Source organism: Cariama cristata, unplaced genomic scaffold (assembly GCF_000690535.1).
Source record: "Cariama cristata isolate BGI_N322 unplaced genomic scaffold, ASM69053v1 scaffold17252, whole genome shotgun sequence".
NCBI lineage: Eukaryota > Metazoa > Chordata > Aves > Cariamiformes > Cariamidae > Cariama > Cariama cristata.
Genome location: NW_009603404.1, coordinates 21,765 through 43,673, shown reverse-complemented (window position 1 = coordinate 43,673; position 21,909 = coordinate 21,765). Strand labels below are relative to the sequence as shown.

Genomic DNA, 21,909 nt, shown 5'->3' with positions numbered 1-21,909 from the left:
CATTGAGGGTTACGTTAAACGCCTTGCTGTTCCCCTTTATAGGGTTATTTTCAAGGTAACACTGCTATCAAATATTTTAGAGTACTCCTGAAATATTTTTGTGACTGCAATTGTTTCTTTTACTTATCTAGGTCTATTTTTAGATAAACCTCCTCCTCCTCGCATCTGTATTTTAAAGTTCTGTTGGGAGAAAGGGTGGTCATATGACCAAAAAAGGCCTCTTAAAATCCTGGGCTACATAACACTAAACCCAAAGTGTTTCTGGCTTTGGCTTGTCCACTCTCCTCCCACCTCATGTTTGTACTGTACTTAAATGTAAAATACGGGGTTTTGTTTTTTTTTTTTTTTATTCCTCTGGTTACCTCATTAAAAACCTTCAAGTATATGCTTCCAGTAGATGGCTATAAACTTTCCCCTTTTTCTTCTTGACTGGAAATAAAAGACATGCTGAGGTGTCTTATTTAATGTTATAGGTGCTGACTTAAAACTGGCAGTGCCCCGTGTTCGTAAGGGAGTGTGCAGCCCAGCTGGTATGACAAATGCAGGAGTCATTCGCAGTGGGAACGTATGATGTAACACTGAGGCTCACTGGGTTTGCATCAGGGTGTTCCTATGTGATGCTGTTGTGGTCTGGTATCAGAGCTCCTGTGAACTTGAATGACGTAGGATATTGTTTCCAAATGTGTGGCACAGGCTGAACTCTAGCTGGTCATTCCTGCATCAGCTGCTTGACAGCAACAAGCTGCCAAATATTCAAAGGCTGTTGTGCCCTCAGTTCCCTCTGTAAAAGCCTGTTCTTTGCCAAAGTACATCATGCATTAGGGAAATAAAATGCAGTCTGGCTTCTGCTTAACTATTGTATGGGAAACTTAGGATTTCATGGATTTCTTGCCTAAAAGATACTGCTGAATAGCATTCATGGTATTTAGCTGACTGCACATATGCAAAACCTGTGACTTCTGAGGAAAGGCACGTGAGGTTTTCACTCCCACTCCCCCCTCCCTAATTCTTAGTTTAACAAGAGATATTGACTGCCTTAAATTTGCCACTGCAAATTTCTGTAAGGATGTGTTTCTGTAAAGAACTAACTGAATTTTACTAAAAGATAAATGTGACATTAAACTTTTCAGAAATGCTTATACCGTATTTGCTGACTCTTCCCACTGAAGACAGAATATTCCTGAAGTGCGTGAGGTTATTCTTTTCATCCTTGCAAGTCCAGTCTCCCTTTCCTGGCGTGGGGGGGAACGAGATTCCTGCCTTCCTTTTGATCTGATACGAACTGTACGGATTTAATTTTTAACACAGCTGTGCTGTGTGAAGTGTATACTAGGAAGGCATTGTATATGAAGGAAAAAAAAGTGTCTTTAGGCATTCAGAAAACCAAATTTCTTTGGAAGTTACAGTCAGAAATCATATTGCAGTCGCTTTATGGATCTACTCTTCTATTTTGGCTAATGTATATGCAGGAGGGATGTACCATACATGCAGAGTTGTCTGTGACGGCAATGAAAACTAAGCATTAAACACACAGGATTCCTCGGCGTGCTTCCCACGGACGCAGTCAGGCACTTGCATAACTGTCCTGGCATCAGCAGCACTGTTCGCTCACTAGGTAAATGAGCTGAAAGGTAGAAGTCTCATCAGCCATCTTCCCCAATTTGAATGTCTTGGCATGACTTTTCCTGTGTTGTCGGGGTGTTACATGTGTTTGTGAAGTTTTTGGTGAATGTTTTCCTCCAACTTCGTTCATAAAATAAGAATGTGACTTTAATTGCTGTCATTCATGTCATCTACTTCTATGCAGCAAATGCTTAAATTACTACCCCTAACAGCCAGCAGGAGCTTAGCAGTTTTGAAAAGCAGTTTAAATACGCAATGTTTAAATGCAGATTTAGTAGCCTAATGTTTAATCCTACATTTTGAGACTGGAGCCTCAAAATGACCTTTGGCATGGCTTTGGTTTTTAGCATGAGAGGTCTCTTTAGCCTAGTTTTTCAAAATAGCATGGTATTTGCAGTGTTTATTGTATTGTGTTGTAGGCGCATAGTTCCATTATATAAGTAGCTGTGTTGTTTGTGCCTGTCAAGTACTTAAGAGTTTTGTCCAAGATGTCAACTGATAGCTGTAAAAATATCAACTCTGCATGACACATCTCACTCCAAAGCTTTAAGCAGTCAGCATTAGCTGCCTTCTCATGTTCGGTTTATTCAGTTTACTTGCTGCATGGCCATCAAGAAATGCTGCTAAATTTCTTGTATAGAAGATCGATAGCTGAATCGAGGAACCTGTTGATTTACAAAAAGTTCTTCTGGCGGTGTGGAGGGTACGTGCATCTGTGTGCTGCCCTTGCTGCCTCCTGGTCTTGACTGCCTGGATCTGCTGCTTTGGGAGCAAGACTAATGAAGTTCAGGTTTTAGTGTTTGCAGCCCTGGATCGGGTTATGTGTATGCAGCAGCCAGTTTAGTTCCACTCATAAAAGTGGGAAGCTGCCCAAGGCTACTGAGTCCGTGTAGCTCTGAAATACTAAGTTGAGCAATGGTTAACTACTACTTAAATTTGAGATCTAGCTGTTTGGGACTGGAATGTTGCAGACTGGAGTAAACATAAGCTTTGTCTGTTGAGACAGCAGGGTTGTTAAGCAATTGGCTGTGTCCTGGTAGTTGGGATCATACCGTTGTTCTGAACAGAGATAGGTTGTGTAGGCAGTCTTAAGGAAATACATTCATTGACTCTTTAGTTCAGTCTTGTTGGTGCAATCTTGCATGTTCAGGAACAGAAAAGCTGTAGAATTTTATAGCAGAATCTGTATAGTTTGTTTAAGGTGATTTAAAAAAAAAAAAGGTCACTATCGCTTGATACATTCACGCTTTTATTCAGCAATCCGCCTTTCTAAGGGTTCAGATATATCTCCTTTGTATCTGGAAAACAATCACTGCTTTATGAATGTCTGTTAGTTTTAATTTAGGGGGTAGTAAAGAAGATGCACAAAGTCATATGTTTAAACTATTTAATCCGAAGAAAGACTTGAAGCTGGGTTTGTCATGGTCAGCCCTGCTCTTACTATGTTGGCTTTCATGGGGAAGGGAACAGTGATGCTTAGTGAATATTTTAACTAGAATTATTCCTTGATGCAAGTCCTAACTTTGTGTGTGGGCTTTTCTTTGTTTGTTTGTTTTGTTGTTGTTTTTTTGTTTGTTTTGTGGTGGTGGTGTTGTTTGGTTTCGTCTGTTTGTTTTTGGACCAGCCTTGAGGATTTAAGCAGAGAAAATACATTGCTTGTAGTGAAAGAAGCAAAGAAATGATTGCAATTTAAAATAAAGCTGTGATTCCCATGACTTGCTTAACTATCTAGAAGACATCTATCCTGTTAGTATAGAAGGTTGAGAGCTCATTAGGTAATTCCAGTATTGACTGTATTCTTATCAATATGTTGGTTAATTTATTTTGATCAGGCTGCAGCTGCCACTGTCTTTGATTCTTCCAGCATGTGTTGTTAGTTGTGTATCATGTCAGAGGTCTGACTTTTATTTGGGGAAGTAGAAGAAGGTTTGGCGAGAGCACAACTGACTGTAAAGGGCTATGGTCGTTAAATTTAAGGCCAAATTTAAATCTGAAGAAACATTGCTGCAATTTTGAGACATCTTCTCAAACGTGTTCTCATGCTGGATTTCAAACATAATAGCTTTAGCATCAACAGCTCAAACGTGAAATCAATTCACACTTCAGTTAAAAATGCAGAACTAAAATCATAAATAGTGGGAAACGGTGTTTTCGCTCTTAATTTAGATGATGGATTTGTTTGCATGCAAACTGCATCGTAAACTTCGAGGTTACTTTTCCTTTGAAAGAGCATGTGCTCAGGAAGCCAGGTGCGTGCTAGGTTCCATAGCGCATCTCCTTTACTGTAAGGGACAGTCCCTAGCCCAAACGTGCAAACTGGGATGGAGTCAGCTGGGCAGAAATAAGGTGTGTTTAATTAAACAGAACCATTACCCTATTTTAATTTGGTTTTCTGGGTATAGTAGCAGATCCTATCTACTGTTAGCCAATGCTGTTACCGTTGGCTGACTGGCCTGAATTTTATTGGAAGCCTGTCAGCTCAAACACAGTAAACGAAGCAGTACGATTCAAATGCATGCTTGATGCTTGTAACCATGTTTCTGGAGATGCTCTGTTAGCTTGTCTGTAACAGATAGCAAAGAGAATTCTTCTATGTAGATTTCATTTATTTTTATTCCAAAGTTTCATTAGTGCTTCAGAAGGGTACTGCATACTTGTTTTTAAATCGGTTCTTTTTACTAGGCATGATTTATATAATAAAATGAATGAAAATTCTTACCTGTTCATAAATCTGTAACTGTAAGTAGGTTAGCTGATGGGTGAGATCCTCGGCTTGGCTCAGGTTTGATACTTGCCCAGATTATGTCAGTGGTTGGGAGGTAACGGTATCTGTGCATTATGCTTTTCAGCATTTCCAAGCAAAGAGGCCATTCTGTTAGATGGAGACTCTCAGTTACACACTGATATCCAGCTTTGCTGGCTCCTGATGGCAGTGTGCATCAGCAGAGGTAGCAGCATCGGAAGTCTTTGAGCAGTCTTACGTCACTGGAGGGATCTTCACCACCATGGAGTGGTCTGCTCTGGAGCACTCCAATACCAAAAGCTTGTTTTGGTGAAGGAGACTCCTTCTTGCCTTGTTGTTGGAACTTCCTTATGCTGTGCTTTAGTAAACTGATTGAAGTGGTAAATGTTACAGATGGCTTCTGCTTAATAAAGAAAATGAAATCAAAAGAAATAGATGTTTGAGATATGAAGATGGCTCATAGGAATTTACCCCCAAGTGATTTAGAAATGTAAGTGTTAATATCCCAGCTGAGCACTAAAGAGATTTAAGAGTGTGGTTTTAAAGGTGACATTCAAATGCTATTTTAAGAGGAGTGATAAATGCTTGTGCTTTTCCTCTTGCCCTCTGCTTCATACTGTAGAAGGTCCTCTTGACAATGGCTACAAGAAGTGTAATAAATGTGCTGGTATTTTCTCCCTAAAACTCGTCTGGGACAAATTGCCTTCAGTTAAAATAGTCAGACCTGGCATTTTGCATCCAAAGTGACTGAAAGCATCCCTCCTCCGGAACAGAATGTGAGATCTGAAACTACAAACTTGTAAATCTTCTTTTCTTTGATCACTGATAAAGGGCAAGTTGGTATCTGTGAGTACAGTCGCTACTAAATTACGACAAGGATGCAAAAACAGGCGGTTTTATTTGTTAAGTGGATGGGCTTCCTTGACTATTGTCTTGAATTTTATTTTGAGATACAAGACGTAGCATTTAAAGTTCTGATCTTAGGAAGAAAAGATAGCATTAGACTAGTTTGGTTCATAATAAGCAGATCCAAACAAAATCATCCGAGTTGTTGCAGGGAGAGGACGGGGGACACGTTTCAGAACATGCCTGTCTTCCCTGTGAAAAACCTAAACAGGAACTTTTCTGAATCTCCTCTGTTACTGTGTGTTGCTTTTTTCTTTTTTTCCCCAAGTCCAAGTGTTCACCTTCTTAGGTTAGCATTTTATTATTTAAATTCTTTTGCCATTACTAGTTCTCCTGAGTGAGTTTTCAAGATTATAATTCTGGAAAGAACAAAACTTCACTGTGGTCTTCTGAAGTGCTGTAGTTGCAGTTAGTACCATGATTGCCTGAAGATGAATAATGAACTCCAGTGATAGTGTTCCCTGTTATCATCATGAGAGAAATTAGGGTATGGATTGAGAAATCTACCCTGTCATAGAATGACGCTTTGGAATTTAATTTTCTTACACAAATTGAGCATATAGTTTTACATAAATGGGAAGAAGCATCATGCCTTTCAGTTTACAACTTCATTAAATTAAGATAAATTGTGTGTTTTAAAAAAATATTTTCTTTTTCTTTCTAAATACTAAGTTTTGGAGCTTGGTATGTTTTAGAGGGTCATCTCTGTGTGCGTTTAAAAAAAAATCTGTTGTCCATATAACTAACTTTAGTCCTTTGTAGGACTTGGTGCTTCTGCTTGCTCATCTGATTACGCAGCTCAAGGGAATAAGGTTAAGGACATGCTGTTGGTAACTAGAGCGTTTTCAGGGCTTTAGTTCAGCAGATGGGCTGCTTGGCTATATTCATACATCTGCCTACCTGCTGTGGCAGCTGCTGCTGCTGCATGTTGTGTTCTTTTGTTCTGTTCCACCCAAGAAAGGAGCACTAGGAAGTGTAGTGAATGGATTAATTTAAGGTTAAGGCTAGTGTTTTTCTTGCTTCGTAACTCTCTATCATAATAAAGCTTCTGATAAAGCTAATGAATCCTTCGTAAAATGAAATAGGTTTTTAAGATGTGTTTCAGGGGCTGAAACGAGCTAGCATTGTCTAAAAAACAGTCAAGTATGTTTTGGTTTTTTTTTTTAATATTGCCTGACGTTATTTATTTCAATATCTTCCTCTCTTTCTCCCCCTTCCCCCGCTTTTTCTAGGAGCAGTAACCAGACTTTGCCTGACACTGCGTGGTCCAAAAGAATTAAGGAAATATGGAATGACATGAAGGAGATTAGTTGAGGATTAAAGGCTTTGAGGACAAAACACCTCGCCGAGGTGAAGCACAGACTAGCATTCTAGTTGTAGCTCCGAGGAGCTGTGTGCTGAAAAAAGATGGCAGATCCAGGAATGATGAGTCTGTTTGGAGAAGATGGGAATATTTTCAGTGAAGGGCTGGAAGGTCTTGGAGAATGTGGATATCCTGAAAATACAGTAAATCCGATGGGGCAGCAAATGCCCATGGATCAAGGATTTCCCTCTTTACAGTCATCTCTTCATCATCCCCCTGCGAATCAAAATCAAGCCAAGTTGACCCATTTTGATCACTATAATCAATATGAACAGCAGAAAATGCACCTGATGGATCAGCCGAACAGGATGATAAGCAATGCCCCTGGGAATGGTATAGCGTCTCCTCATTCACAGTATCACAACCCTCCCGTTCCTCAGGTTCCTCACAGCAGTGGTGCTGGTGGTCAGATGGGAGTCTATCCCAGCATGCAGAACGAAAGACACGGGCAACCCTTCGTAGACAGTGGCTCCATGTGGGGACCACGGGCAGTTCAAGTGCCAGACCAGATCAGAGCACCGTACCAGCAGCAACAGCAGCAGCAACCGCAACCGACGCAGCCGCCGCCACAGGCACCCTCCGGACCCCCTGGGCAGGGCCATCCTCAGCACATGCAGCAGATGGGAAACTACATGCCTCGTGGTGATTTTTCAATGCAGCAGCATGGTCAGCCGCCACAGCAGCAGAGGATGAACCAGTTTTCTCAAGGCCAGGAAGGCCTCAATCAGGGAAACCCTTTCATTGCCACCTCAGGACCTGGCCACTTGTCTCATGTGCCCCAGCAGAATCCCAGTATGGCACCTTCTTTGCGGCACTCGGTCCAGCAATTTCACCACCATCCCCCCGCTGCTCTCCATGGAGAATCAGTAGCCCACAGTCCCAGATTCTCCCCTAATCCTCCCCAGCAGGGTGCTGTTAGGCCGCAAACACTTAATTTTAGTTCTCGGAGCCAGACGGTACCCTCACCTACTATAAACAACTCAGGGCAGTATTCTCGATATCCTTACAGTAACCTTAATCAGGGATTAGTTAATAATACAGGGATGAATCAGAATTTAGGCCTTACAAATAACACTCCAATGAATCAATCTGTACCAAGATACCCAAATGCTGTCGGATTTCCATCAAACAGTGGTCAAGGACTAATGCACCAGCAACCCATCCACCCCAGTGGCTCACTTAACCAAATGAACACGCAAACTATGCACCCTTCACAGCCTCAGGGAACTTATGCCTCTCCACCTCCCATGTCACCTATGAAAGCAATGAGTAATCCAGCAGGTACACCTCCTCCACAGGTTAGACCTGGTAGTGCTGGAATACCAATGGAAGTTGGCAGTTATCCAAATATACCCCATCCTCAGCCGTCACACCAGCCCCCTGGTGCCATGGGAATTGGACAAAGGAATATGGGCCCCCGAAACATGCAACAGAATCGTCCGTTTATGGGTATGTCTTCAACACCACGGGAGATGGGTGGGCACATGAGACCAAATGGTTGTCCAGGTGTTGGCCTTGCAGATCCACAAGCAATACAAGAGCGACTAATATCTGGCCAGCAGCTTCCTAGTCAACAGCAGTCTTTTCAACAGCAAATGCCAACCTGTCCTCCCATGCAGCCTCATCCAGGGATACATCATCAGTCTTCACCACCCCCACATCCTCATCATCAGCCTTGGGCACAGCTTCACCAGTCACCACAAAACACACCACAAAAAGTGCCTGTCCTTCAGGTAAGCTATTTCCAATGAGTAGAAGTTGTTTTAAATTACTACAAATGCATTTCAGGATACACAAGGTTTCAAAGTAGTTGCTCCTGTTTGACTCCCCTTTTTGTTGCTGGTTATGTGGCTTTCTCGGTGCACAGAAGCTGAAGATAAAATGAGGTTCAGGTAGCTTGCTAATGTCCTTGCAGTAATTCTTACAGGATAACATTATGGATAGACCAAAATGTGATACGACAACAGGACAAGCTGAATACCTGGGGTTTTTTTCGTGTTGGTTCCTTTTAGGGGAAAATGGAAAGCATGTGTGAGAATTGTCATTTAAACTATTAATTTTTCTATTTGCACCTTGGAGAAGGAAGCATGTGTTACAGTGCATTTGTTTTGTCCAAACTGAGGGTTTTCTTTAAATCCTAAGGAAATGTTTTGTGGTTTTGAGTTAACGCTGAAATTTTTACATGTGAAAAAATTTCCAGGATAAACATCTTCGGCACTAAGTAATGTAACTGAGAAGTGAAGGGGCAGCAGTTTGTGCAAGGAGAAGACAGCAGATGCGAATCATAGTCTGAAATCAAATCTTCTGAGGCTTAAATGAAATCTTGAATAGGATAGGAGTTTTATTTTACTGAGTCTCTGATCTGCTGGGTTTCGATGAAAATGTATTGCTTCCACATCATTTTTCAATTAAAAGCTAAAAACAGTAAAACATCTTGATCCTCTGTAGCTTAGCAGGTTTGACTACACGCTAGTATGTTAAGCTTCAGCTGAAAAAGTGCCTTTTGGGATCTTCGCATTTGCCATTGCTTGCCTCTGGCTCTGTCAGTCATCATTCAAGAGATTTTGGTACTGAATGAATAGGTGGTCAAGATATCAGAGGTTTAATTGTATTTTATTTTTTAAACCAGTCAGTAATTAATGCCAAGTAGCTCTGCCCATAAATATTTGGAGACAATTGTTGGAATGCAGTCATAATGATACGATGCTACAATAAGCTCAGTAAATCATAAAAACAGCTGCCCTAGCCTGTATCCCAGGCCTGTGCGGAAAGCAGCTGCTCAGCAGTCCCCTCCACTGCTGCCTGCCGGCTGCTTCTGTTAGCCGCTCGGCACAGCGTGAGGTGGGTCTGGGAATCAGATGTATGCGCTGCAGAGAGGCAGCTGACAAGGAGTGGTGGATAGGGCAGCTCAGCAGCTGGGAGAGGCTTCCACATTCCCCCTGGAAGAGAGGAGGGGGAAGCCCTGGGTGTGCTGTCGAGTTGGGAAGCCCTGGCAAGGAGATCAGGGGCAAGGGGAAGGACACTGTCTCTTTGGGAGGGAAACCGTGCTCTTGCAGGGGCAAAGAATATCTTCAAGACAGTCTTTCTCTCCCCTGCCCCTCTCAGAATTGGTGTGAAATTTTATACCTTTGTTGGCCCTTCCTCTCCCCACACCTCCACGAACAGGCTTGCTTTGGAGAACCTAAATTACAGTTCTCACATACACGTGGAGTTGTATGTTCCTCCTTGAGTGAGCAGCTCTCGACAATGCCTTTTGTGTTACTGACTGTGCGGGTAAGCAGGATGAAAAAGGAGAAGACTCAAGACTATACACAAAACCACAAGAGAATGAGCAGATATTTGGAAAGGGGTAACAACAGCATGGAGAAATCAGTACAGAAAGACTGGGGATCAGAAAAAGAAGTACAAGGTGTACTTTTTACCCTGAAGATAAGAGCTGACACATCTAGCAGAAAAATCTTGAAAGAAAATTGTAGAAATGGTAACGTAAAGATTCTAAGACAGTAAAGGAACAAAACCCAGCATCGCTGGCGTCTTTCACAACTAGTGATGATGGGGCTGTGGGAAGGGAAGACTTGAGATTGACTGTGCCCTAAAGCTGTGGTGTTCTTCACCGGCATTAATTCCTTGTTTTCATCTGACCATCCAGTAAATCATTTTTTGGCAGCAAGAGGTGGTTTAGCAGGAGAAGGTTTGCTTGTAGAATGGACAGGCTTGTTAAACGTTCCTGAGATGCTGATTTCCTTTTAATCAGTGAAGAGGTAAAACACAGACAGTTCAACCCTTAAATGAGCTATGCAACCTATTACAAAGTTCTGAACTGCAGATGAATAGCTTGAACAAAGGTAAGTGCTGAAACTAAATAATTAGAGGAAAACCACACGATAACTCAAGTTACTTGATTGAAATCAGTGATTCAAACAGTTGTAGCTAGCCAAGTGACTTCTCTGTTAGCCTATTTCGGTTAAGTTTTTATTTGGTAAATGTTCCTGTTAACATACCTTCCCATTAAGTAAGTAGACTGAGAGCTGACTGTAGTAATGAAACTCTTGACAAGCAGGTATTTCCCCCTTGAAAACTGTTTGAATGAAATAAATATTGTTCAAGTCAACAAAAACTCAACTCCTCCCCAGCCCCTGGGGAAAAATGCAGATGTGCAAAACCCCTGCTTTTACGACTGAATACAGAATTTGTAGTTCTCCTGTCTGTGCCGTGGTTTTTCCATTCATGTCAGTTGGCAGAAAACTCTTCACTGAAGAACAGTTATTTAAATCACTAGTTTGTTTTTATTTGTGTAAAATGAATCGACAAAATGAATATAGTCAGTGAAATGGAAATCAGTGTACTTCTAAATCAACCAAAGCCATCTCAGTAATTATTTTTCAGTGATTTGAAGCTAGCCTTATCATGGGAAGGCTGTAATACTTGTGGTTAACCAAATTACTGTTTTGTTTTTAGATATGTTGGAAGGAAAGTGAAGTTCTTTTGCTTTTAACTTGAAAGAAATTGCCGTGTTGATTCTAGGGCTTGTTATTTCTTTTTTGTGTGCAAAACTGCTAATTATTTTGGCTGGGAGATAGAGCTGCTGATCGACAGTTCGGCTGGTTTAGATTAATAACTGGAAACTAGACATGGTTATTAGGACCTCGTTAGCAGAGAGTTGCTGGCTTCAGTGGAATTTGATAAATTCATAAGAACCACCATAGCGTTGGGACATTCAGTCAGAGTGCTTGGTTTTTCAAGCCCTCTTTTGAAATGTTCTTCACCAAAGGCTTTTGGAAGAGGTCAGTGGCCATAGGGTGGGAAGATGGGTTCTGCTGTGGCAGGGTAATGGACCAAGGTGCAAAGTATAGGGTAGGAGTAGCTTGCTTGTTTTCACAGTGGAGGCATCTGTGTTGTGCTGTCCAGAATACTCATGAATGATCGGGAGAAGAGTGAAAAGTCAGATGGCAAAGTTTGCTGCTGCTGTTAACATACTCAAAGCTGAGTGCCAAGTGCAGACATTGTGAAGAGCCTAACAGGAATGAAACTAAATAATTAGAAATAGAACAGGAATGTCAGTCACTTGGCTGTAAGCTGTGTGAGTCAAAGCATGGCCAGGTGAGGTTTAGATTGGATATTAGGAAAAATTTCTTCACTGGAAGAGTTGTAGAGCACTGGCACAGGCTGCCCAGGGAAGTGGTGGAGTCCCCATCCCTGGAGGTGTTTAAAAGCCGTGTAGATGTGGTGCTTAGGGACATGGTTTAGTGGTGGGCTTGGCAGTGCTGGGTTAACTGTTGGACTTGATGATCTTAAAGGTCTTTTCCAACCTAAATGATTCTATGGTTCTGTGATGCCTGGTCAGTGAAATAGCAGGCAAAAACCTCTCCTTAGGAGCAGGGTCTTGATGTTACATGGCTATCTGAAAATGTGCTATGACGCTCAAAGAAATAAAACAGTAGGAATAGTACTAGAGAGCAAAACAAAGAGTATTATCGTGTTGCTACGTGTATGCATGGTATGCTGATGTGGCAAGTGCTGTGCAGCTCTCGGTCCCTTCCTCAGGGCTCACAAAATACAGTAGCACTTGAAAAAGCACGGAGGGGGATGATATAGGAGAGAGATGGTGAAAGCCTCTAAAATTGTGGGTGATACAGGTGCGTGAAGAAGGCGAATGTGAAACAAGCATTGTTTGTCATTTGTTTTTGTCTCCTTGAATTCTTTTAAGGTATTCAGCAAATTATCAGGTGGTGAGCTCAGAACTGCACATTAAGATGCTGATCTCTGAGATGTTGTGCAGCAAAATGCATCATCATTTGATAAACATGAAAGTGCCACATTTGGCTCAGCAGATCTGTGCTGTAAATAAGTGGATGAGAGTTTGTTATTGGGGTACATCTGCTGTGTGTGTGTCTGGTTCTTGTACTCTTCTACAGACTTTGTCAGAGAAGGGGTATCGGGTTAGACAGGCCTCTGGGGGTCTAATGCTATGCCGTTGCTCTTGTGTGTTGTTATTTTCAGAGAATTTTGTTAGTGATAGATCAAGTGTGGGAGTTTTCTCTGCCAAGAATAGGCTATCCTGTGTGTGGTGTTACACAGAACTTCTTACTTACCCACGGCTACTGTGTGGGCTGAAGTTTTGAGTCCTGTTCGTTAATCATGTTCCACAAATATGATTGACATTATTTATAGTCAAACATAGGAATACTTAAATGACAAACAGTTACGGTATAGCCTGCGTGCTTGACGAAATGGTGGAGCTCAGTGGCGGGCACCAGCAGTGTTGAAGGTTGCTGGTTTGCGATGTCCAGCTTCTTGTAGAGGAGGAATTCATGTGTGTGTTACCAGTTCACTGCCAGGTCTACTCTGCTGACCTTACTATCTGTGGGCATGTGACTTTGCTTTAAATCGTAACTCATAGCTGTGTTTGGTATGAACACATTCTTTGGAAATTTCCTGCCCTCCCTTGCTGGGGAAGAGGCAGGGAAAGTCCTACAGGGTCACCTCTCTCACAGGCCCTTCCTGCATTTTCAAACCCTGTGTTGCTGCCTCGATTTAATTTATACTTGGGTATACCTGAATGGAGAGGGATATTAATGAAAACTATCAGCTGGAATGGTTTGATGCAATATTCTAACCTGGCAGAGAGTGCAGGTTAAGTCAGATACTGCTGGCACACTAAAATGAAGTTGATTTTTTCCTGAGTATTTAATTGTTTTAATGCTGAAGAGTAATAAGAAGACTGACTCCTTACTTATCTCCTTACTGTCTTCACATAACCAATTGTCTTTCAATGTGTGTCCTATAATTTTATTTAGTAAGAAATGGTATCATTTCAGATGGGTAGGATTTTTCCCATAAATTAATATTCATAAGCAATGTCCCACAGCTCCAGAGAGAGCTGTTAGCTTTTTCATCGCTTGGGTGTTTAGCTTTTTGACTGTTTTCCTGTGAATAAGTAGAACAACTCCAGGTTTTTTTAGAAACATAAACACTAATGGGTACTTTTGATACAGAGGCTATGTAACAAAGAGGCTTTGACTGCTAGTTGGTCTTTTTGGGGTACTGTATTTGCTGCACATTCAGCAAAATCTCATGGCTGCCTCTGGAAATTCTCATTTCCAAGTGTTCGTAGACCAGCAAAGTAATGTATGTTGGCAAGATTGTTGAAGGTGTCAGACTAAATGGAGTTTAAAAAACACTAATACTGAACCTTGATTGATTACAATTGGATATTATTTTATATATAGATAAACATACATATGTTTGTATTTATGTACAATACATGTAAAAAAAACTGACAAAAGCTTAGAAGAAAATCTGTAGTATTCGTCTAAAAGTAAAGGCTGACGATAGTAAGTTTTTCTTAAAAGTTTACAGGCTTCTGCTGTGTTTTGTTGAGACTCTCAAGAACTCCTGTGTTTCAGCAACTTATGCGATGTAGTTAACTATAATTTTCCAAATAAAAGAGAAGTAGACCATTAAAACTACATTTGGTTAGAAGTATTGGAGTTCTTTCACCTCTGTGGAGTAGAATAGTCTGTTACGCTGATAATCTGATCCATCCGTGAGCTAGTTCACATGCAGGTATCTCAAAGGATATAATAATTACTATGAAATACATTGTCCAACAGAAGTTCATGTTCTAAAACTTTTAACAGTTAGTATTAACATATCCAAAGGGTTATTTCCTCCTCACCCTTGAGAAGGCTATATTTTCTTTTGTAAATAAGGAGTTTCAGTCATTCTGCAGTGAATAGGCCTTTGGACCAAAGACTTGTAGTTTTGAGGTGGTTTTGCTATGGATTTTTTGGTCTTTTCTATGTTGAGGAGGTTCAAGCAACTTGAAGAATACTTCTTCCCTCAGGTGCCATGATTTGACTGTGATGAAAATAAGCTGTGCCATTATCTGCTCTGGAGTTTTGGGTAGAGCCAGTTTGCAGTATTAGCATAAAAACACAAGTCTGCATCAGCATACTGATTTTGTAGGCTTCAGAGTTACCAGACCTGTTCTTCAGCATGAATATGTTGAAAGCTTCTATGATACCTTGGTGACCTGAATGTGTTTTTCCTTGAAATCATTAATGTTACCTGAGGAATCACCTAACTAGAAATATTTTTTTAAATTCATGCTGCTGTTCAGTACTTCAGTACAGCATTCTGATCTGCTGATGGTCACTTCCAGTGGGATTTGGCAGTCGTCTTATTTTCCCATGGCTGAACACATTCTCCTACTTTATATTTATTTGAACAAATTTAAATGTGTTGTTTCAGAGAAGCTTTTTTTTCATGACTGAAAGCTGATAGTCTAATACAGACCCTCATGTCTGTATCGCCATCGGCCTACGTAACTGACAAGGATGGAAAATTGGGACAAATGAAAGGAGAAATGCTTGATTATTTTTTTTTTTTAAAGTTTTATTTTTTACATTTATTTTTTATTTCTTTAAATACAGTGGCAATCTTAGTAAGGAACAAGTTGCAGGCGAAGTAATAATTTCCTGCGTTTTTATTATGGATCCTCCTCCTGGTCTTCCATCCTGCTCTTTCACATGGAATTTGAGGCATCCATTTGTTTTAAACTAATCTGCCTTTGCTTGTATCTTGAATGCAAGTGTCACAAACCTGCATAAGTGTCCTCTCTTTTTTTTCCTCTGGGGAGAGTAAATGTTTCGGTTCCCACTATGATGGGACACGATCACTTTGAAGTTTGAATTTTAACTTTTGTCTGTAGAGGTTGTTTTCTCCCTCAGTGCTTTTCACTTTTGAATTTTCAGATTTGAGTTACAATGAAAGAACTGATGAGCAAACAATTATGAAACTAAAGTACTGGAACGGTACTTGTGAAAAGGGGCAGTCTCACCTGAACAACATACTAGAATGGATGTAGTACCTCTCCTGTTCCCTTTTTTATTCTCTTCAAGAGCTTTCCTTTCTAGGTATCAATGTTCTTTTAATTATATGGAGATACATATGTAGTATACAGGTGGTAATGTGGTCTGGAGTTTGGGAACAAATCACTTGGGTTTTTTTTCTTTAGAGGTGTCGTCTATGAATATTTGGTACCTTCTTTTGTCAACAGAGTTGTTAAGTTTGGTAGCTAAGGAGTGAGATTAACACCCTTGAATTTTTCACGGTGATTAAAGCATCTGTTTGTACAGATCTTTCTTTTGAAATATTCCCAAGTTTGCAGGTGTGGTTTAAGGATGGTGAAGCTGCTTCTTGGGAGCTGTCAGGAGCCGAGTAGGAGGAGTAGGCAGACAGCGGTGATCGGGGAGAGGACAGCGAAAGGCTGAGCTGATGGAGCAGTGCTGAGCAGTAGGAAGGGAGAGGAAATGGCCAACGTCAGTCTTAAAATGGGGAGTTCAGGGAGTCACCCCACCTCTCCTGCTGCTTGAGTTGCCTGCCTCTTCAGCCCTCACCAGAGGTAGCCCGTGGGCACAGTGCTGCCCGTTACTGCTCTGCACGCTGCCTCAGCGTGCACCTTCGTATTCCCTGACAGCTTCCCAGCATAGTTGTGTGAACTCAATAACTCTCAATATCTAATCTGCTTAAAAAAAATAAGCCATGCAAATAAAGGTGGGGTGAGGTCTGGGATACAGAACCGTAGCTGCTTCTTTGCATCAGCATGCCTGATCATTTGGTGAACTGGCTTATCTGGCCAGCTCGGTTCTGGCAAGGTCACAGTCCTGGCCTCTCTTTGCTGTGCGACCACGAGATCACCCAGGCTGGTGGTGTGGGAGTGGGAATGCTTGGTGGGAAAAAATGAGTACTGCCTCTTCCTCCGGCAGGGAGCTTTCGGGCCCTTTATTACCCTTACACAGTTCAAGTTTCTGTAGTGCTTACCCTCAGTAACCAGCCCTTGAGTCCTCCCTCAAATTTTGATAAATTAAAACTTCTATTAGAAGTCAAAATTTGTTTTTGTTTTATTGGATTAGTGACAAACAGGTCACATCCCAACTTCTCCCAAATTTTGTTTAGCTCTCACCTTTTGTTCCTTTTTTCACACAATATAAATGACTGATTTGATTTCAGAGATGTGTTTTCTTTTTCTGAAAAAGGAGGACTTCTTTCCTCTTCTGAGTGAAGTATTTGCAGCTCTTTTATTACTGAAGAGGTGAAAGGACATACCCTTTCTATCAATGAGAACTTGGCACAATTTCGTTATGTGTGTGTCACGTGTGTTGAAATGAGGGAAGATGCCTCCAATATCTGTCAATGAATTGTTTTCCTTCAGCACTGAATGGCAATTTTTTTCTTCAACATAGAGAATCATTTAAAAGGATGATAAGTTAGAAATGAGACTCTAATCTAATTTCTTAGTTTTCTTTATGAGGAAACAGAACTGAGAGGTAAGATGGCTTAGTGATCTGACTGGGGATTTATACACTCTGGGATCAGCATTCTTTCTGATTTTACTGACCTTATCACCTATTTAGTTAGAATTTTCTCAGTTACTGGGCAAGGTTAGTAGTAGTGATGCCCCTGTTGATGAAGAGGAACATATAGGTGATGCACATAAAGATTGTTATTTGTTCAAAACCCAAATTCATAAAACTCTCGATTCCAGTTCTTACTCGGATATCTGTTGCTCTAAAACATGCCATCTCCTTGGCTTCCCTGTCACTTCTTCCAGTATTGCTTTTGCTTAAGAGTGCAGCTCAAGAAGACGGAGACAACCAGCCTAACGGTTCAAAGCAGGAAATCCCACTTACAGTTTAGGGATTTGGTAATTGTAGAGGTTAACCAGAGAGTAGTGGAGTTATACGAGATGTGGAAGCAAACATGTTGGTCTCTCTCTCATCTTCCACTGTTGGGTTGGGAGGAATCTTTGCTTCTGTTGTTCCGTCACCTGTTCATCCCTGAATCAATACCGAGGATCTGGATGTGACTCTTTCCTGTACTCCTCCACAGCAGTTTTATTGTGTTACCCAAGCTTAGGGGACAGCAGCTCATGTATTACACTGAACAGGCACAAAAACTAGGAACTTCTGGGAGTGGGTTCACATTGCATGCGTTGCTGCTGTAGAAATTAAGTGTCAAGAAATCGTGACTTCTGGAGCTTGGCAGGTTTCTGTGGAATATTCGTAACCTTTTAATTTTGGAAATTTGCGAGTATTTGTCTTCAAGAGTGCAACACTTGGGTATACAGCACCACATGTGTCTTTACTGTATTGATATAACATGTTGTAGGCAGTGCCAAACACTTACTTAAGTTGCATCTTTCACTTTTTTGTGTTTTGTTAAATATAAACTCTTGTTATCTTATTCAGAGAGGAAATTTTCATATGTAATACAAGAGTTCCCGAAAGAAGTGTATACACACCTGTAATAGGCTTCTTTCTTAGAACAGTGAATAATTCAATCAGTTGAATCAGAAAAACATTAGTCAATTTTAATTGTGCTAATTAAATTGTGTTTTATTATGTCTCTGTAACTCCTGCAACGGAAAGAACATAATGACCACGGTAACTGAGAAGTTAATACTTCTATAGATTTTTGAATTCAGTGTTCTTTTAAGAAAAGAGAGAGAGGACTCATAACAAGCTTCGTAACAAACTTTCCAAGATCTGGTAGTCAATGTGAACTCTGTTTTTTCCACTCTCGTTTTGCATCTCCTTTCTCTCCAGATGGCCCTCCATCCACTTCCATTCTGGTACTTCATATCTCTCTTGGCCCTGCAAGACTCTGATAACTGTGATAATACTGTAATTTTCCTTACATGTGAGCGCTGAATGATATGAAGTGCTTTATTTTATTTTTGGAAGAAATCTTTCTGTACCAGCCAATTGTTGCTAAATATAGTGGGAGGCTTATAATATACAGTGCGTGATTGAATTTAAAGTGACACCTTACTGTAAAAAGTTGACATCACAGTTTACTTATACAACTGTATATGAAATATATAGTAATTACAACTGGTCTAAAACTTTGAGCTTTATAATTGTTTCTCATATCTCACTCTGTTAACGAAATATTGGAGATGTTTACTGGGGCAGGCGTTGTCAGTTGTGGACATAGGGATAAACGCCTACAGTACTAGAAAGACTACTTTGTTCTAAGTCTTCCTCTCTGCTAGCCTCCTTTGAAATACTTCTGGAAAACTTGTTGAACAGCAGATAATTCCGTAACTAAGGCATTAGACTGGGATTCAGGGAATTTTTGCTGGTACAGGTTGCTTGTTTTGTGTTTGTATTGCTAGTATTGCTGTTTGGCAGCAGTGGCGGAGCGGTACCCGCAGTTCCCTGCTGCGATCTACAGCAACACTGAAAAACGTAACTGAGAAACTGTTACTGGCAATGGGGGGTAATAAAGGGTTGCTTTAGGCACAGTTCTCTGGTTATAATATAACATTACAACATAAAACAAAATTTAAACCTGTTACAGCTGTAGGCACGTCTGATTTAAGACCTTGTGTAGGGATTTTTACATTTTTACTGTAGGTTGTGTAAAGAGTGGCTGCAGCTAGGATACTAAAGATATCTGCACTAAAGTTGAGGTATTTAATGTTTCATAGAACAAGGTTAATCAAACTGATTGGAGAACTAGGGTATGATTTAGACTTTATAATTATGAGTTATCTCAGTTGGTACTGTAAATGAGGTGTTTGTCCACAGAAAAGGAAGCGTGGTGGTTTGGGTTAGGTTTTTTTTTTTTTCTCCCCCCCCCCGTTCTAATGATGCTTTCTGATTTAATTGTTAGTTCAGTTCAATTACTGGAGGTGCTGGGAAAAGGCCTACCTGTGACATGCCATAGATAACATATTCACAGGCTTTGTTCATTTGTTGCTGTGACTAAAGAACTAGAGCTTGAGAAGGATCTTGGGCTCTTTGACATAAATGGATCTTCGGTAGCATACAGAACATCAAAGGATTTTTAACAAGTCTGTGATTTCAAGCCCACTTTGTCATGCTGAAGTTAATAAAATACTGCAGTGGAAAGGCCATTTGGAGAACTGCTGTCTTCCCACCTCAGGAGAAAAATAGTTGATTACTGACGATCTCTCTTGGTTTTGTCTCTCACATGTATCCATTAAGATTTCTTTGAGTTGGTGGTTTCAACCTGTGGTCTGTATACCTCTCGAGTCCCCTGCAGACTGCTTTTAAGTGGCTTGGGAAAGGTGATTAAGGAGAGCAGGTTTATATGCTAAGCAATAATAGGCATACAGGAAGTTTTTAAAGAGAATTACATCTCCACTACTGGAGGCTTACCGATTAAAAAAAATAGGGAAAATGTTAGAACAGAGTTCTGTGTTGTAATGTAAATCTCACTTCAGGTGGGATCTGCTCAGGCTGGTGTCTGAAATGGCAGCAGTTACACCTCAGTGTAAAGCAGAGGGTAGGGACCCCCTGTCCCAGCAAAGTGTACTGAGAGCAGTACTGTTTAATATCTTTATCAGTGACACAGACAGTGGGATGGAGTGTACCCTCAGCAAGTCTGCAAACACCAAGCTGTGTGGTGCAGCTGACAGGCCTGAGGGACGGGATGCCATCCAGAGGGACCTGGACAAGCTCGAGAAGTGGGCCTGTGTGAACCTCCTGAGGTTCAACAAGGGCAAGTGCAAGGTGTCCTGATCATGGGTTGGGGCAACCCCTGGTATCAATACAGGCTGGGGGATGATGGGATCAAGAACAGCCCCACAGAGAAAGACTTGAGGGTGCTGGTGGATGATAAATTGGACATAACCCAGCAATGTGCACTGGCAGCCCAGAAAGCCAGCCATGTTCTGGGCTGCATCCCAAGCAGGGTGACCAGCAGGTCGAGGGAGGGGATTCTGCCCCTCTGCTCCGCTCTGGTGAGACCCCCCCTGCAGTACTGCCTTCAGCTCTGGGGTCCTCAGCACAAGTAGGACATGGATCTGTTGGAGCGAGTCCAGAGGAGGCCAGGAACATGATCTGAGGGCTGGAGCACCTCTGCTGCGAGGACAGGCTGAGAGAGTTGGGGTTGTTCAGCCTGGAGAAGAGAAGGCTCTGGGGGGACCTTATTGTGGCCTCTCAGTACTTAAAGGGGGCTTATAAGAAAGATGGAGAGAGGCTTTTTACCGAGGCCTGTTGTGGCAGGGCAAGGGGTAATGGTTTTGAACTAAAAGAGGGTAGATTCAGACTAGATAAGGAAGAAATTTTAGGGGGTGAGGGTGGTGAGACAGTGGTAAAGGTTTCCCAGAGAGGTGGTGGATGCCTCATCCCTGGAAACGTTCAAGGCTGTACGGGGCTCTCAGCAGCCTGCTACAGTTGAAGCTGTCCCTGCGCTTTGCAGGGGATTGGACGAGCCAGCCTTTAACGGAATTCTACAGAATTCTCTTCTGGGCGGAGTCCCAACGGTCAGTTCAGTTTCTGTGTTGGTTGATCAGGACAGTGTGTCCTCACCTCACCGGTAAGTAGTGGGTTATCCAGTGCCACCTTTTTTGGAAAGGACTTGGAAAACTGAAGGAACATGTACTAAAACTATTGTATTTGCTTGTGGATTTGAAGGGAACCGGGCATAACTGAAGCTTTCAGTGGAGCTGCGAATCTTGTAGTGGAAAGTTACGGCCTGAAGCTATAGTTACCTGATTTGTTTGACAGGTTAGTATTAGTAAACCAACTAGAAAAAGATGGCTTTAGCCTGTGATATGTACCCTCCATGTCTGTTAACTTCTTCCATCAGAGAACCTTTGAGAAAGTTGAGTCAGTAGGAATACAGTGGGGGGGGCAGGCACTGTTTCCATTTCAGAGGGTGGAAACATGTCACCAGGTAACCCGGTAACCCGGTAACCAGGGTTACACCACAAACATCCTCCCTCTTCTGTCCCTGGTCCCTGCTGCCTGGGGCTCAGAAGCCTTCACTTCAGAAGAGTTAACACCGCTTGTTCCTGTCTCCTGCATGCTTTCTCGAACACCAGCTTGACTTCTCCTCTGTGTTTGTATGTCCTTAAAAAGGCAAAAAGCCTTTGGGTGTAGTCTTCTCTTCTGCTTTGTCTTTTAGGGATATCTAAAACTTAAGCACTGCAGCTTCAGAAAGTAACTTTCTGCATTTAACGGGCTCTTATTATGTCTAATTGGATAATCAAAAATTCTTATGCGGGACTGTGGAGACTAATACATAAAAGGAATATTAGCAGTGCACATGAAAATATCTACTTTACTTCAGTCCTAGAAAACCACGAATTTGTTTCTTGTAACTCACAAACACAGAATTACTTAAATCTTGATCAGCATGTTTTCCTTTTAAATCAGGAACGTGTCCTGTGAGTTGTAGATGCTGAAGAGGTGGATGCTTGTATTCATAAGTAAAGCAAAGAAAACTTTTTTTTTGG

At 41.5% G+C, this 21,909-nt stretch overlaps 1 protein-coding gene across 1 annotated transcript in view; it reads left to right on the top strand.

The window, feature by feature from the left end:
• The first annotated feature begins 1,677 nt into the window (after positions 1-1,677).
• The window catches only part of LOC104157163 (chromodomain-helicase-DNA-binding protein 7-like), a 40,076-nt gene continuing 19,844 nt past the window's right edge, over positions 1,678-21,909 (top strand). The window contains exons 1-2 of the mRNA XM_009695194.1: positions 1,678-1,747; positions 6,505-8,368. Coding sequence (XP_009693496.1) covers positions 6,680-8,368 — 1,689 coding nt within the window. The 5' untranslated portion in view covers positions 1,678-1,747; positions 6,505-6,679. The remainder of the gene's footprint in view (positions 1,748-6,504; positions 8,369-21,909) is intronic.